The 16,880-nt window shown below is 41.3% G+C and overlaps 3 protein-coding genes across 5 annotated transcripts in view; 2 read left to right on the top strand and 1 right to left on the bottom strand.

The window, feature by feature from the left end:
• The window catches only part of triobpb (TRIO and F-actin binding protein b), a 30,885-nt gene extending 19,246 nt beyond the window's left edge, over positions 1-11,639 (top strand). For all 3 annotated transcript variants that reach the window (XM_023957966.2, XM_020705459.2, XM_078951359.1), the window contains 5 exons: positions 551-650; positions 1,508-1,667; positions 4,283-4,384; positions 10,289-10,375; positions 10,511-11,639. In XM_023957966.2, the coding sequence (XP_023813734.2) occupies positions 551-650; positions 1,508-1,667; positions 4,283-4,384; positions 10,289-10,375; positions 10,511-10,672 (611 nt within the window). In that variant the 3' untranslated portion in view covers positions 10,673-11,639. The remainder of the gene's footprint in view (positions 1-550; positions 651-1,507; positions 1,668-4,282; positions 4,385-10,288; positions 10,376-10,510) is intronic.
• A 528-nt stretch (positions 11,640-12,167) lies between these two features.
• ndufa6 (NADH:ubiquinone oxidoreductase subunit A6) lies at positions 12,168-14,454 on the top strand. Its single transcript, XM_004071802.5, has 3 exons — positions 12,168-12,342; positions 14,002-14,117; positions 14,237-14,454. Exons 1-3 carry the CDS (start codon positions 12,204-12,206, stop codon positions 14,366-14,368), a joined length of 387 nt encoding a protein of 128 aa, XP_004071850.3. The 5' UTR covers positions 12,168-12,203; the 3' UTR covers positions 14,369-14,454.
• A 799-nt stretch (positions 14,455-15,253) lies between these two features.
• Positions 15,254-16,183, bottom strand: smdt1a (single-pass membrane protein with aspartate-rich tail 1a). Its single transcript, XM_004071803.5, has 3 exons — positions 15,980-16,183; positions 15,690-15,863; positions 15,254-15,463 (listed from the first exon to the last, which is right to left on the bottom strand). Exons 1-2 carry the CDS (start codon positions 16,124-16,126, stop codon positions 15,726-15,728), a joined length of 285 nt encoding a protein of 94 aa, XP_004071851.1. The 5' UTR covers positions 16,127-16,183; the 3' UTR covers positions 15,254-15,463; positions 15,690-15,725.
• Positions 16,184-16,880: the final 697 nt, after the last annotated feature.

Here is a 16,880-nt window from a genome sequence, read left to right as displayed (position 1 = left end):
GTTTTATTGAAATTTTAAGTTTTTAATTTCGATAGTTTTGTGATGTGGAAACATCTACTGATGCTGACGGATTCTTATCACGGAATAAAGCCTCGAACTCCATCCGTTCCAGACGTTTTCCTATCCTCTATGCAGAGTGAAAGTTGAAACTTCCTCATTGGATTCAGAAATATTGACAGGGTTTTCAAGATTTTGGTTCTGTTTGATGTTGGTGGTCACAACGTAATGTTCAGCTCTGTCCTGTTCACTGCATTTTAGTTACTTCTTTCTAAACTTATCGGTGCCCATGATTGAATCAAACGCTGTTGATTGTGTAGTCGTCACATTCAGATTGCTTTATGTGGATAAATAGATAAGAACAGATTGTCTGTGTTCAAGCAAAAAAAAAATGTTAATTTGAGCTACAGAATGATGAACCCAAATCCTTCTAATTAGCTCAACTTGCTAAGAGAAATTTGTCATAAAACTTTTATCTTTTACATTTTGTTTTCATGCCCTCTGAATTAGCTGGCTGCTTGTTGTTATGGTAACGCGTGTGCTGGTGTTGCAGTGATGGAGGCTTTGAAGAAGAAACACAAAGAGGATCTGGAGAAAGCGGTGGAGAGGCTGAGCGCTGGACTGGACTTGCAGGCCTCACAAGAGCAACAACAGTAACTTCTACTTTTCTAACTTCTAACTTTCTACTTCTAACTTTTTGGTTCATTTTGTGGCATGGAGAGTTTTTGGCTGCTCTTTTTTTTTTTTTTTTTTTTTTTTTTAGCGGTTCCTGCGAAAGTGAGTCTCAGCACAGACTTAAAGGGAAACTGCCTTCCGGCTGTTCTAACTGACACAATAATTAAATAGCAGACTTACCAGAACACAGTTTTTTTTTTTTTGACTATGCAAACACAGAGTATCCAAATTGCTTAAACCCTTCTGCATTTGCAGCCAGCTTTAGGAATCAATGATTATTAGCTTTGCTGTCAGAACAGGCCTGCACTAATTGCAGTGAATGGATCTGTTGTTGCTTTGGAGTAGCAGCTGCCTGACAACAATAGCGCTCTGTGAAATAAAGTGCAAACTTCACAGCAGTGGAGACTCTTGTTGATGTGAGCGCATTGCCACAGTGGTCCTGTCAGGCTCTTGAGGAATGTAGAAGTGGCTCTGGGATTAGTTTCCCTTTGTGGGCTTCTCAAGGCTTTTGACAGAGACTATCTCAGAGGCGGCCTCTGGAACCCGGGTTTTAGAGCTTCTGTCTTCTCTTCTTTTTCACTTCTCGTACTCTTCCTCATTTTTGTGGTTTCTGGTTGTATGTGAAGAGGTTCTACAGCCACAACAGGAAATTCTTGAGTCACGAAGAGAGGGAGAACACAAACTATTTTGTTTTTCACGATACAGTTACTCTGTAATGAGATGCAGTTAAGGTAGAAAACAGAAGAGCTTCATCTTATTCCAAAATGAGGATGAGTAGAGTTAGAGCTCATGAATAAAGGCTGTGACTCTAAAACCCTTTAACCTGTCTTTGCAGAGCTGAAACTCAGGCCATGAAGAGAGAGCTGGACGGTTTGTCTGAACGCTACTCTCAGAAGTGTTTAGAGCTGATCCGAGCTGAGCAGATCAACGCCGACCGAGAACGCGAGGTCAGCCGTAAAGAGAGGGACATGGAGCAACTGAGGAAGGAGAACCTGGTGAGCTTAGCAGCAAACTGCAGTGCTTTACTGAAGAGATAAAAATCTGGATTTTTAGCAGCTTTGCTCAGGCTAATGGTCCTCCAAAAACGGACTTGAGAACATTTACAAACCCACATTCAATTTGAGTAGGGATGGGTACCGAGCCCCGGTACTGCACGCGGAGCAAAAACGTACAGGTAGAAAAGACCCACCGCTTATGTTCCAGACCCGCGACAAACTAACGGCTGCTTCCTAAAACTTAATAATACTTAATAGCTAATGATATTCATCATATATAAAGTTAATATAATTTATTGGGTTTACTGGATTTAAAGAAAAATAAATAAATAGAAACTAATCTGCATCAAAGTGAATTTGTTTCCATCATCTCACTTAACTTAACTCTGGTGTTTGACAGACAGAAAAGTCTGTTCAAGGTTGTGGAAAATGGACAAAAGATTAAAGGAAATATCACGCTTATAAAGAAAAGAAATAATGAAATTAAATAATTACCGTAATTTCCGGACTACAAGCCGCTACTTTTTTCCTGCGCTTACAGCCCTGCGGCTTATTCAGTGACGCGGCTAATTTATGGATTTAATTAGCGGCCGCCATGTACGTACTTTCGAACTCAGTGAATAGTTTGTATTCTTTATCTAACACCAAGCACAAGACATTTATATTCAACACACCTCTAAGCAGCCAAACAGCATGGACTTGACTCCAGGTCTTAGACACTTCAGTCATGGTTCAACAAAATGAAACACGCATGCCCAGCCGCATCCCAGAATCCTTTGGTGCCATTAGACCCAATGTGCACCAGATCGCCGCTACAATATGATGAAGCTTTCAAGTTAAAAGCAATTGTTAAAAGCAGCGTAAAAAAGTCCACCGTCACCAACGGGTTTGGAAAAGCCGGTTTGCTGCGTGACGGAGAGAACAGCGCATGGAGTGAATGTACACTCCATTTACGGTTTCTAAGGAAACCGTAAAAGCGGAATTTTGCTTTGAAAAACTCACAGCCTCCGTGTGAGCTGGAGACATCTTCTCCTGCTGATTGAGCTGCGGGGCCGATGGCAGTCTGAAGGCTCCCACACGTAACAACGCATCCGCCCCTCATAAACAAAACGTACAGTATTAAGTCCGATTGCTTTGCACAGAAACGATTTGCTCCGTTCACCGGCGCAATGGGGACGAAGCGCTCCTCCTTGAAGCCGCCCTGGCCAGAGCTGTCGGAGTAGATAGGAAGGGGAGACAAGGAGCGCGCGGGGCGGGAGCGGAGCGCAGAGGCGTCCGCGGAGTGCAGAGGCTTCTGAATTCTGACGCACGCGCCGCACTGAGGCGCGCGTATCAGGCTGAGGCGCGCGCATTTCAGTCGCCGCTGCTTTATTTTACCGTTGTGTTTTCTAACCTGTCCTGTTACTCCCATAACGCTGCTGCGACACAAGCGGAAGGAGAGCTTTTCCCGTTCACCCCTCCATGCACTGCTGATACTCATTCTTAAACACGTACAACAGTATGGCGAGCCGGGCATTGGCCCCGCCTTTAGCCCCTAAGACTCATGGGAAATGTGGAATCGCGGATGTAAATTTCCTCATCATAACTGAGGGATGTAATGTTGATTATATGGTTACTGTTTGTAATTTTATGTATGATACCTAGATTGTCAATAAGTAAAAAAAAAAAATGAAATAAAAACACCATAACTGAGGGACTTGTGAACAGAATAGAGGTCCATGCTGTTTGTCAGATGTCGATACACTCAAGTACGTGACCCAGAGGCAAAACTGGCATCACCCACAATGTGCTAATGAATTGCACTCACTCTGGGATTCTGGCCGTGATCTGTCAGGATGACAATATCGCCTAACACATGCGCGGCTTGTACTCTGCCGCGGCTTGTGTATGTATTAAACTAATTTTACACGTGAAAATGGATGGGTGCGGCTTGTAATCGGGTGCGCTTTGTAGTCCGGAATTTACGGTAAATAAATATCCTGTCTGGAACATTCTCATGTATAAAGTAAAATGTTTTGTTAAAAAAGCCAGGTTGCAAAATGAGGAAATAAAACACTTTATGTTCTCAATTTGTTATTTATTTATTTATTTTTCGTCCTTAAAAAGTATTGATAAGAGTACCGTTAAAATACCGGATCGATAAGCAGTATCGATAAGAGTCGTAGCACCGTTAAAACCTTAACGATACCCATCCCTAAATTTGAGACAAACATTTTCCTGCAAACTTTATACAATTTATAAATACAAGTGAAAGTAAAGAATAAAGACCTGTTTTGATGACCTAGAAAGGTAATAATAATCTATGTGCATAAATACGACTCAATCAAACTTTGTTTGTGCAATATTCAATGTAGCTCAGTCGGTTGGTCCTGCTGATACGCAGGAAACCAGCGTTTAAATCGCAGGATGCACAACAATGAGCTTCATCCAGTTTGGTTCCCTTCACGCTACTGCCCAACTATGTAGCCACTAGGGGGCCAAAGTCTGGGTCTCCCTGTGCCCGTCCCCTGCCTGGCGGGAAGACAGGAAAACCACCTAAGTGAATCAGACTTTCTGATGAGCGGAAAGGTGAACAGCATCTCTATAATCTGTATAACAACATTTTTTTTCCTCAGGACCTGAAGGCTCGTTTAAAAGAGGAGATGATGCGAGCGCGATCCACCCGCACGGATCAGGGCTCTGACGACGCCAAAGACCGGATAGCCTGTGAACTGCAGGTACTATCAGGATGCATATACTTTCTTTTATTGCCTTTTTAACACATAGTTGAGAGATAAACATATATTAGAAGTGATAAACCATATGAGTGAAATACAGAAGGACGAAAAAAAAGAAATCCGCAAAATAAAAAAGCAAAAAAAAGAACCAAAACAAAACAAAAACCCCTTGAATTGAATCTACAAGGTTTTATTTTCACAGAACGATCTGAACGGGGCAGAGGTTTACATCTAATACTTTTAAGTTCCTGGTTTCTGAAAAACCTTTTTTCACAAAAAAATGCTACCACAAGAAATGTAGTTAAAAAAAATCTGAAAACATTGGTAGATTATTTTTCTTACAGATGACAAAGATTCAATAAAACAAAGTTGCTGATTTATAGAAGTTGTTTCTGATTTTTTAAATAATGTGATAAAAACAGCAATACATCTATGTTTTCATTGAACACCGTTTTAAAACACTGAGAACTCAACCCAGGCTCTGATCATCTTTGAGGGAAAACCTTTTATCCTATTTTGTTTTTACATAAATTCTGATTAGTTCTGTATTTTAATTTAAACACAGGAACATTTTCCTTCTCAAAATGTCTTAACAGATGCCTGCCTAAGTCCCCCTTGCTGTTGCAAAATTCATAAATGTGCCTTTAACAAGTTTCCATAAGTCAGCAATCTTATTTGATTGAATCTTCATCCTCTGTAAAATGTTTGCGGCTCCTTTAAACGTAGACTTTGGGATGAAGGTGAAGACGCCAAAGTGGATGCTAACAGCTGGATGCTAACTTTAGCTGCGACCGACTTTTAAGGTGTGATGGATAAATAAAGCAAAATAATAATAATAATAAACCTGAATCCACCGCTTTTGCATCTTTATTAACTGCGTGAAACATTCGGAAGTCAGTTGCAGCAGAGCAGCTTCTGGTGCGTGAGAACAACTGTCTCCATAAATCTGTGTGTCGAGGACAATTCCTGGTTTTCTCTTTAAACAGCAGCTTTAAGTTTTTTGTAGTCAAAGGCTCTTCTTCGGTTCCCTCACTGACTCTTTTCTCCCCAAAGAAAAATTCCAAATACATTTATTTGTTTGGTTCTTAGTAGTTTTTTAGCTTTGGGCTACAAACTTAGTAGTCCGAGGCGAGCAGCTGCTTAAAGTCGTGTGACGCGTCACAAAAGACAAATGTGGTGAACGGAATCCGGTAGTTTTCCAAAATAAAACTTTCTTTAGTATCAGAAAATGAACAAAATGGAAATAATTGAAATTAGCGTATCCATTATTTTGTGTCTGTGGCCTCAGGTTCACTACTGACCCGGGGGTTAGAGATCACTGTAGATCAGGGGTCGGGAACCTATGACTCGCGAGCCATATATAGCTCTTTTGATGGTCACATGTGGCTCGCAGACAAATCTTTAAATATATATATTTTTTTTTTCATTAGACCAGTCCTTGTCTGGCGCGATGCGATGCCAGAGGCGCGCAGTAGTAGCGGTGCTTGGAGAACAAAATCTACACCAGCACTATCAGTTACTATTATCTATTATTTCACAGAGTTTGTACCAGCCGGAAACCTGTGAATTGCCGTGCCTAAAACTGCGTGCTCCCATCTCTGAGAAAGAGCGCGCAGTTGCGGGGACGGGATGTTAGAGGAAGAAAGCAGGGGGGGGGGGCACGGCCAGTAAGGTGAATCGCGCAGGGATTATAAAAACGTAAAACCCGCTGCCCGTCACTCACTGCAGCGTGTGAGTGTGTGTTTAGCTCCGCGTCTGCATGTGATCAGTCTTTGTCACATCTACAGAACATTCAGACCTACGATCACGTTTAAAGTCTCAACGCCTGCATGAAGCAGAAACTCACCACGTATCAACCAGACTAGACCATCAGCAAAACTACTACGAGAAATACTCATCATTTATTAGCAACAGCATAACAATGTTATTAAAAAGAATCCACAGACTTATTGTACTTTAAAAATGTTGAAATTAAATCAAATGCACACATTCACTTGTATATTTAGTTTTAAAAATATTGTCGCGGACTGAGTTTAACTTGGCTGTTGGGCCGCGTTATAAGTTCTGGAGTTCATTAAACGCATCAAGCAGAGATCTGATTGGCTCTCAGTTCTGTCGCTCAGGTGGTTGTTAGGTAGTTTGGACCAATGGGGTTCAGCTATGGGCCGAATAAGGCAAATGGGAGGGCTGACGCGGCAGGAGCGAATATAAAGTTGGGAGAAGCGCTCTTGCCTCGGCGGGAGAGATTCAGGAGCTGCTGAATTAATTGTACAGTGTTTGTTGCGGTCTGCAGTAACCAGAATAAAGAACCTTAAAAGAGGTTAAGTCTCCGTGCCTCAGTGTGGGAAAGGGACGCTACATTATTGTATGGCTCTTTCAAAATTACATTTCAAAATATGTGGCGTTTATGGCTCTCTTGGCCAAAAAGGTTCCCGACCCCTGCTGTAGATGATCCATTTCTCCCTCCTTTTTTGACAAAGTTCTTCCTGAGTCTTCTTTCTTATAATTCATCGGTTCCATGGCATATATTTCCTTCATATTTTTTCCAATCGCTGCTGTGTTGGTGACACTGTCTTCTACCAATGTCTTGTGATCGTTTTTTTGAAAGCGAACATTTTCACGAAATATCTGTCTGTTTCAAATACTTTTTTGATATATTGCTCAGATACAAAAATATACTTGTCTTGGGTATATTGTAGCCCAGGAGCCTAATTAGAATAATTTGAATATCCTTCCAAAAGGGACTAACTTTGGGGCAAGACCAAAATATATGGGAGTGATGTACATTTATGTCCCCACATTTTCTCCAACACGGCTGAATTAACAGCGTGTGTTTGCCTGTGATTTTGGGTGTTATAAAATATCTGATCGTATTTTTCCAACGATGCAATCTCCACATCCATGACGACGTGGAAGTCTGCTGTGTTTGCCAAATTAGAAGCCAATCATCTTCTGATATGTTTATACCCAGTTCCCTTTTCCCATTTCTTTTTGACATATGTGGTGTTTTTTTTCCTTTTTTTTTTCCCCCATGAGGTTTTTGTAGAGTGTTGATACGAGTCTGTTTTTTAGAGTCGTATGTTTCAACAATAGCTCTAACATTTCCATTCTCATCTAAATTTGTCTAACTTCTTATTTCTTTGTCAAAGTAATCTCTTACCTGCCAAAACCTAAAATGATCATGGTGTGTCAAGTTTCATTTTTGTTTTATAGCTTCAAAGCATAAGAAGATTCCTATCTCTCTCTGTTTTTTTATACACAGTGCTGTTATTCAGGTATGCATCTACTTTCTGAATGTGAAAATAAAAGGGATATAAGATCTGTTATAAGCCCAACTCCGATCATCTATTGTAAAAGTGCACCCAGTGGTCTTTTCATTTGGATTAAGCCATTTTTAGCCAAAATAAAACCTGTTTTTTTCTAGGAGATGGTTTCTGCAGAGCTGCAGGAGTTCATTAGAAATTCACCTCTGTTACTATTGTCTGTCTCATTCACCTATACTGCACCCTGGTACACCCCCTCTCTAAGACAGTTAAAAGCAAAAGGCCGCCAACTTGAAAGACTCTACACCAAAACCGGACTAAGTATCCATAAAGACATGTACACACAGCACATTCTCCACTATAAAGAGTGCATCTCTAAAACCAAATCTGCTTACTACTCCAATCTCATCAATTCAAATAAAGAAAATTCAAAGATTCTTTTCTCCCTCATCTCTAACATCATCAAACCTCCTGACTCCCTTCCATCACATCTCTATTCAACTGATTTCTGCAACACCTTGGCTTCATTTTTCACCACAAAAATCCACCTTATCCATCAACAGCTCACCCCCTACTCTGCTCCATTTCTATCTTCCATTCCATCTTTTACGTCTGATGATTCGTTTTCTTCATTTACCCTACCCACAGTTAGTCAAATCTCTACATTAATTAAAAAATCCAAACCTTCCACATGCCAGCTTGACCCACTGCCCACCATCCTTGTTAAAGCTACAGCTCCCTCTCTTTGTCCTCTCATCACCAACATAATCCATGCTTCCCTCTCCTCTGGAATCGTTCCTCCTGCATTGAAAACTGCTGCTGTCACTCCCATACTTAAAAAACTGGGTGCAGATCCCACAGACCTCAATAATTACCGTCCCATTTCCAACCTTCTATTCATTTCAAAAATTCTTGAGAAAACAGTATCTGCTCAGCTTCAATCTCATCTGTCCTCCAATAATCTGCCTTCCGTCCCCTTCATAGTACTGAAACTGCTCTTCTAAAAATTACTAATGACCTTCTCCTCTCTGCTGACTGTGGTTTATTATCCATCCTTCTTTTACTTGATCTCAGTTCAGCTTTTGACACCATTTCTCATTCTATCCTCTTGAACAGACTCTCTTCCATTGGCATCTCTGGCACCGTCCTCTCCTGGTTTCATTCCTACCTGTCTGACCGTACTCAGTTTATCCAACTGAAATCTTTCACTTCTCATTCTGTCCCCATCACAACTGGTGTCCCTCAGGGTTCTGTGCTCGGTCCACTCCTCTTTATTATCTACCTTCTCCCGCTTGGTCATATTTTCCAAAAACACCACATCCATTTCCATTGCTATGCGGATGACACCCAGCTCTATCTTTCCAGCCAACCCAACTCCACACTGCCTCCATTAGCACTGGTTGACTGCATCAATGAAGTCAAATCCTGGTTCACCTCAAACTTTTTAAAACTCAATAGCAATAAAACTGAACTTCTTCTGATTGGCACCAAATCCACCCTGAGCAAGACCAACCATTTCTCTCTTTCCATTGACGGCTCCACCATCTCTCCCTCCCCTCAGGTAAAGAGTTTGGGTGTCATCCTCGACAGTAGTCTCTCTTTCACTTCTCACATAAACAGCGTCACCAGATCAGCTTACTTCCATCTACGCAACATCCAACGTCTACGTCCCTCCCTCACTACTCAGTCCACTGCTGTACTGGTATATAGTCTTGTTACTTCCCGCCTGGACTATTGTAACTCTCTTCTATTTGGTCTCCCACAAAAAACCCTCCATAAACTTCAAATGGTTCAGAATTCAGCAGCTCGTATCATCACACGCACTCCCTCCATCAACCATATCACACCTATTCTTCAACAGCTTCACTGGCTACCCATCCCATTCCGCATTCAATACAAAATCTTGCTCTACACATTCAAAGCCTTTCACAACCTTGCACCTCCATATCTCTCTGACCTCCTTCATGTCTCCATACCTGCTCGCTCCCTCCGCTCCTCTTCTTCTATCCAGTTTTCTGTCCCTTCTGCCCGTCTTGTCACCATGGGGAGCCGGGCATTCAGTTGCTCTGCTCCCCAGCTTTGGAACTCACTCCCCCCTGACCTCCGCAACACTGACACACTCCCACATTTCAAATCAAAGCTAAAAACTCATCTTTTCCAAATGGCCTATTCACTTTAACATTAACCTTTTCACGTTTTTATATTTTTTTATTTAATTTTGTATTTATTTAAATTGTTGTTGTTGTTTTAAGTGTTTATTGTATTTATACTGTATACATGCTGTGCGGCGACCTTGAGTGCCCAGAAAGGCGCCTTATAAATAAAATGTATTATTATTATTATTATTATTATTGATGTGGGGCGACCCCCCACACCACCACCACCTCTCATTGTAGAGCGGAGCAGGGAGCTTGTGGCCCACCCAACATATCTTCTTTTTTTTTTTCTTACAAATATGCTCTTTTTCAAATACTCAGAAATGCAATTTTTATCTTAATTTTCATTATATGTGTCCTCCATCAGGAGAAAAATGCCACAAGAACATGTCAAAAAGACCCCTTTTATCTGAGTGGGTCTTTAACATGTCTTCAACCATCAAATATTTACAATTTTTTGAACAATTATCCTCACTTTCTTCCAGGTTGTCCTCAGGATGAAAGACAATGAGGTTCAGTACTTGCAGAAAGAAATGTGCTGCCTCAGGAACGAGTTGCAGTTCCTAAGCAAGGTTTGTATGCAAAATGATCAGATGTAAATGTTTCTGCTGAAATGGAAAAATGTTCATCAAATGTCTGGTTTTGTTGTGAAAAGGATGCCGGGCCTTAGCCTGGAGCATTTTGATAGCTTCTCTTGTGCTCTGCAGGAAAAGCAGTTGGCCTGTGAGCGATTGGCCGAGGCAAACGTGGAGCTGAGTGCAGTGAAAGTCCGAACGGAGCGAGAGATTCAGAATCTGAAAGAGCACTTGAGGCTGGCCATGTTGGCTCTGCAGGAGGGCCAAAAGCTGGGGAACAGCCTGGATCACTGAGAGGCTCCTGCTGGTACCGAAGCTCGCACAGGCAAAGTGACAGACGTGGATTGATGCAGATCAGACATTGGAAGGGCATCCAATGTCCGCCAAAACTTAACTCCAAGTCCCCTTAAAGATTTGGATGTTTTTTTCTTTTCACTTTTTAATGTTTTTTTCTTAATCTGTCACCAAGTTACCTGTATAAAGAAAGGATGCAGGAAAAAAGGAGATGGATGTCTTCAGCTGTGTCAGGAGTTTAACTTTCAGTTATTCTGCCAAGGAGGAGCTATTACTGGCAGATGGTTTCATTACACTGGGCCACATAGTATAAATCAATATATGGAAAAGTGCACTTTTCATTTTTTATTTTTACTTTTGAAAGTACAAGCTTGTAAAAGAGTGCATTCAGTCTACTATTTGTCAAGGGCTATATTTTGTAGATGGAGTTTATATGATATCAACCTTTGTAGTTGATATACTTTTTATGCCACTGTATGTTCCCTGAGACAGCAGGGTTCAGATGCTGTCATCATGTTTACGTTGAAAACGGCACACATTTGTCACAAAAAAGGCTTATTTACTGTAATTCCTTTGGACTTCTGTTTGTGAACGCAAGATCCTGGAATCATCACGATTAAAATGTGACAAAATAGGAGGATTTTGTAATCCCGGCAGGCTGCACGGATCTATGTATATGTGTAGACACGGTTTCAGATGGAGCTTTCATCAGGGATGCACGCACAAACTGTTGTTACATGATGTTTGTATGTTCATGCTTCCCATCTCTCCTGATCATTCTCGGCATCGTCTGCCGCCACAGCAAATGACAGGTGTTGCATAATGAGCCAGTTTTTTTATATAAAAGTTTAAGTTTTGTGAAAATAGCTTTATGTGTTTTGAAAATATATTTAATGTACTATACAGACTGTATGGTCTTTGTAAATTATACTCATTTTTGCAATCAATAAAGTAACCTGAGTAGAAATGTTTTACTAATGTTAATTTATACCCACACATTCAGAGACTGGACTGATTAAAAAGAGGAGAAAACACTGCTAATTAGATATGCTATAATAAAAACTTGAGATACATTTTACTGTGCTATCTGATAGGGTCCAGATGACCCGATCCCTACATTGACGTGTTGTCACTAGCATGATAAAGGTGAAGAGGATTTCATGTAATCCATGGACACCAATGAAAATCACAAATCATTGAAGAAAAGAGGTTCAACGCACTGTCTTGTGGGGTCTAGTTGACCCACTCCCAATGTTAAAGTGTCTAGGATAGCACAAGGGTTACTTAAGGTATATTTAGCACAAGGGTTACTTAAGGTATATTTCTTCCTTTTTTTAGTTAATCTTGTCAAAAATGTTTTGAAAAGTGGCGGGAAATGTGAAGTTCTCATCTGGTTGTATTCTTTCAAATTCACACCACTAAGAGCCAGCACCGCCTTAAAAACATTTGCTGTCGTCTGACACCAGGGGGCGCTGTTGCTTTTTAAATCTACACTCACACCGGAAACAGTTTGTCGACGTCAGCAGCAATCATGGCGTCCACCGCTGCGACCCGTACAGCTGCGGGGGCTGCTAGAGTTGTCAAACCGATTTTTAGCCGGGATTTGGATGAAGCAAAACGCAGGGTTCGGGAACTGTACCGAGCCTTCTACCGGGAGGTTCCGAACACGGGTATGTATGTCTGCTGGGGGTTTAATGGTGCGGGAAAGACCGTCGAGCGTCAAGGTCGCCTCTGTCCTAACACAGCAGCAGAGATTAGCTTCAAACAAACCGCAACGAAACTTGTCGGATGGCGGGTTTGAACCGGGCTTAGTAGAAATGCTTAAATACAGACACGTAAATATCTAGAAATTACATTTATGTGTTGCTAATGCAAGTTATTGGATCGTATAGTCGTAGTTTTTAGCTAACGACTGGAGTTAGAGCTTCTATAATAATAATAATATTGTGTGTTTTAGCTAAGATCTAAATAAAGGAAGTACATAACAACCCATATTTACACCGGCTTCTGGTTCATGCCTGTAATTATGACTCTGCACCCTCTCAAGTCAGGCTGGTTTTGTGTAAATTTTAGCCAACCACATGACAGCAATTATTTTAAATAATCAAGAATTTGGCAACATGATTTATTAAAACTTAGATGGATAGTTTGGAACATGTTGATTCAGTGGGACTGGTTTACACCACAATGTAGACCCACAGAGACTAGTCTCATACAGGTGACCTCTACCAGCATGTTTACCCAAACAAAGAATCTAACTCATAAGAAACTGATAATAGCAAATGTCTGCTCTATAAAAAAACATCTGTTGTAATCATTAGTATTTATCTAAAAAAAAACATGTTCGACTAACGGAATAATGTAAATTCTAGTCTACTAAAAACTAAAAATAACTAATAACTAAAAATAAATAATAGCAAGTAATTTAAATCATTTTTGCAAGCATATGAAGCAACACTTTCTGTTAAGGGTCCACTCCAATGAAAATTGTGTTTTTAACATGTTTTGTAGCGTTTTTCGGATGATGGACAATTAAGTTAAATTAAGCTTAAAATTGTATTTCTATTTCTTTATTCAAATTGTTCTGAATCAGGAACAGATAAAAAAAAGGCTATTTGAAAATGATCGTATTTGTGATGTAGAAAATATCCTGGGCGGGCCACATGCTCCCTGCTCCGCTTCATTCTGATCCATCCACTTGCAGACAATAGATCCATCTACGCCTTTGTTTTCCACGTCTGAGCTGGGATCTGGCTCAAAACTATACCTATAGCTCCAATATTGCTCACCATTCTTGTTGCATTGGTTATGTTAGATTAGGGTTGTGAGGAGCGGTTAGGTAGCAGGAGAGGGAGTACACAAAGGGATGGCGGAAAGAGTGAGTGAGCTTACTCCGCCCTGCCGACAACTCAGAGGCAAATTTCTAATGTCTTAGAAAACAACAGAAGCTTTTTGATTTTGTTTAAAGATGACAAAATCCTTTTTAGGGTATATTTCTTAAACTGCTATGGTGGCTTTTTAAAAGCATGGATCTATGCCACTCTTTATGAACAACTGGAGATTCAGATCTGCCTCTTTTAATTCCCCAAACCTTGTATTTTTGTACTGATCTTCTCCAATAAATGACCAAACAAGTACCATATTTCTGAATTATACATTTTTAACAACGTGGAGGTAATGCATACATTCGTGAGATTCAAGTGACCTTTAAATGTCTTCATTTCAAATTTAGGAAGACCTTTCTGACATTGTCCTAGTTACCTGCTCATTGAAGGGTTGATGGCGTATTTGTGGGACTGATGTGGTAAAAGCTGCTCGTCTTTCTGCAGTGGCCATGTTCCAGCTGGACATCACCACACGTCAAGGAAGATCCAAAGTGAGGGAGTTGTTTGACAAAAACAAGCATGTGACCGACCCCCGAGTGATCGATATGTTAGTGATTAAGGTAAAACGCACTCCTCTGCGCTTCAAAACAAACACTGTTGCATTGACCACCACTTCTTTACATTCGTTTCGATTGTGTCTAACGCCTATTTAACTGGACTTGCTGATTTTGTTCTTCAGGGGAAAATGGACCTACAGGAGATGATCCACGTCTGGAAACAGAAGACCCATGTGATGCGCTATTTTCATGAGAGTGAGGATCCTCGACCCGCTGACTTCCTGTCCAAATTCTACAAGGGTCACGACCCATGAACTCTGCAGCTGCCTGCTGACCTCTTTGCTTGTGTCCAGCGTGAATCCTGTTTCCATTTATTGTAAATACACCCTTAAAATTCAAATCACGTCTTTTGTTCCGATTCATTTAAAGGTACGGTTCAAACCAAAATGATTGTTGGAAGGAAAAGCTCTAGAGAAATGAGATAGTTGAAACCACTACTTGAATTCTGGATCCGTTATTTGAGGTAATTGGAAATCCAGTAACATACCTTTGTTATGTAAAAGAAAATATTGCCTTTAAAAGAACCTTAAAAAGCCACCATGGAAAATCATGTTTTTAACATGTGGCATATTTCTGAATATAGAGGACATTTATTTAGAAAATTAAGCCTAACGTTGCATTTCTGAGTGTTTCTTTATTCAAATTGTTGTGAAAAAAATGTGGTTTGAAATGGATCGTATTTGTTACATAGAAAAATACTGGGCGGACTGTAGACGACTAGATCCGCGTACGTCTTTGTTTTTATCGTCTACGCTGGCATCTGGTTCAAAACTGTACGGCTGGATAGTCGGATAGCCATTTTTGTTGCACGGGTAATTTTAGGTTGGGGGTGTGAGGAGCTGTAGGCAAGCAGGAGAGGGTAAACAGAGCTCTCAGCAATAGGGAAGGAAAGCAAGGCTGGGGTTGTTCCACGCCAACGGTCCCGCCCACACCTGAAAGGCCTAAACAACGACAGGTTGTCTAAACACAGCATAATCCTAATTAAATGACGACTGGGAAAACTTTTAAAACAGATCAAACGATGATCAGAGTGGGTCTTTAAAGTTTCACCTAAGAGGATTCAGGAATTGATCGAGTGGTTTCTGATCCGACGTCTTTATCAAAACCTGTCCGAGTTGTGATCCACTGACTGCACTGAGTTACAAGTGTTTCCCCTTTATTCAGACCAAAGTATTGCATGCAAATACAGTGCAGTAGAAACAAGTCGTGACAGCCCGCGTCCCGTGGAGATCAGAAACCCTGAATCCGGTGCAGACGGAGGGGTTGGACACTGCAGCAGCAGGAATCCTGGGAAGGCCTGGATCTGCTCAGGTGTTCATCAACACTTTCCAGTGGAGAAGCAGGACAATCTGTGGAGGAAGAGATGTCTGACACCGACTCAAAAGAGCAGTACATCAGGACAACAACACAAACATGAGGGAGCTACACATCATGCTGAAGAACATTTACATTTGGAATCAGCTGTTTTACTGACAAAACGTTTGTAGGGAATGACTGACCGCCATCATTTACTGTTATGTTTGAATGTCTGATGTTGCTTCTGATTTTTTTTTTGTAAAGCATAGATCTTGTTACCTGAGAACAGGAAGCCCTCGGCTCGTCCGGGGCCCTTCAGTCGTCATCGTCATCGTCCTCCGGCACAAAGATGTCGTGCTCCTCGAGCAAAGCTGCAAAGTTCTTGCTGATCTGAGTCCCCACATATAAGAAGGGCACCACTACCAGAGCGATCCGCATGAGGCCGAACGGGGTCTGCTCCCCACCACAGAGACAGCTGCGTTAGTACAGTCAGGCGGCCGCTGCAGGTCGGTGTGTGTCTCTGCTGCTGCCGCAGTCCGGAGCGGTTAAACCGGTCACCACGCACTCACCTTCTTGGGTTTAGGCAGAATTGCCCCGGAGGAGGAGGACACGGCTGACCGGTAAGGAGTCACGGTCCTTCCCGGCGTACTGGAGGGGCCCAGTGGCGAGGCGCGTGCTGACAGGCGGACGAGGCGACTAAAGAGAGCCGACGCCATGTTTACAGCCTTTCACACGGCAGCGATGCGGAACTTGAGGGGCTTTTCAGGGAACAACAGCGACACCCAGCGTTTGTAAAGCCAAATAACACCCTCCGGAAGGCAAACGTTAGGGCTGTGACGATTCATGTTAACTGTTCGATTCATATCATAATTTGTGGTTGCTGATCCACTGACCTCAACTGGATCCAAGACATCTTTAGCCAAAAATTCAACCAGTGTGACTCAGTGATAAATTTCTGTGTACTGAACATTGCAGGTGAAGTTTTCCAGATTCCTCACATTTGGTACAAGAAAAAAAAGTTTAAACTAAATAAGTGTACAAACAATGTCAAATCCATACACGTTTTAGTTTCCTAAAGTTCAGCTTACTGGTTTTTTTTTCCACATCAAAATAATAAACAGAACATTATTAGAACCTTTTAGACCAGTCTGGTCACGTCTTCACAAAAGTCAAAGAGTTTCCACACGTTAGACTGGAACGATGGATTGATCTTTTTTTGCTGCCATCACGTGTGTTGTCCGCTTTGATGCACTTGTCATTACAGTGAAATAAACCTACCGTGTCTCAATCCAAATGGTATTTTCCAAGATCAATACTATGTTATTTTCATTTTGAAACAATTTTAGAACCGTATAGGTCGATTTGATTAACAACTTGCCTCAGACAGATCGACCTGGTTGGATTGTTGGAATAGAAATTGCCTCGAAGTTGATTGATTAATCGTTACGCCTCCAGTAAATGTGATGAACA

Source organism: Oryzias latipes, chromosome 8 (genome assembly GCF_053564925.1).
Source record: "Oryzias latipes strain Hd-rR chromosome 8, Olatipes_Hd-rR_3.1".
NCBI classification, from domain to species: Eukaryota; Metazoa; Chordata; class Actinopteri; order Beloniformes; family Adrianichthyidae; genus Oryzias; species Oryzias latipes.
The sequence above is the reverse complement of the archived record's forward strand: the minus strand, read 5'-3'. Positions and strand labels throughout refer to the sequence as shown.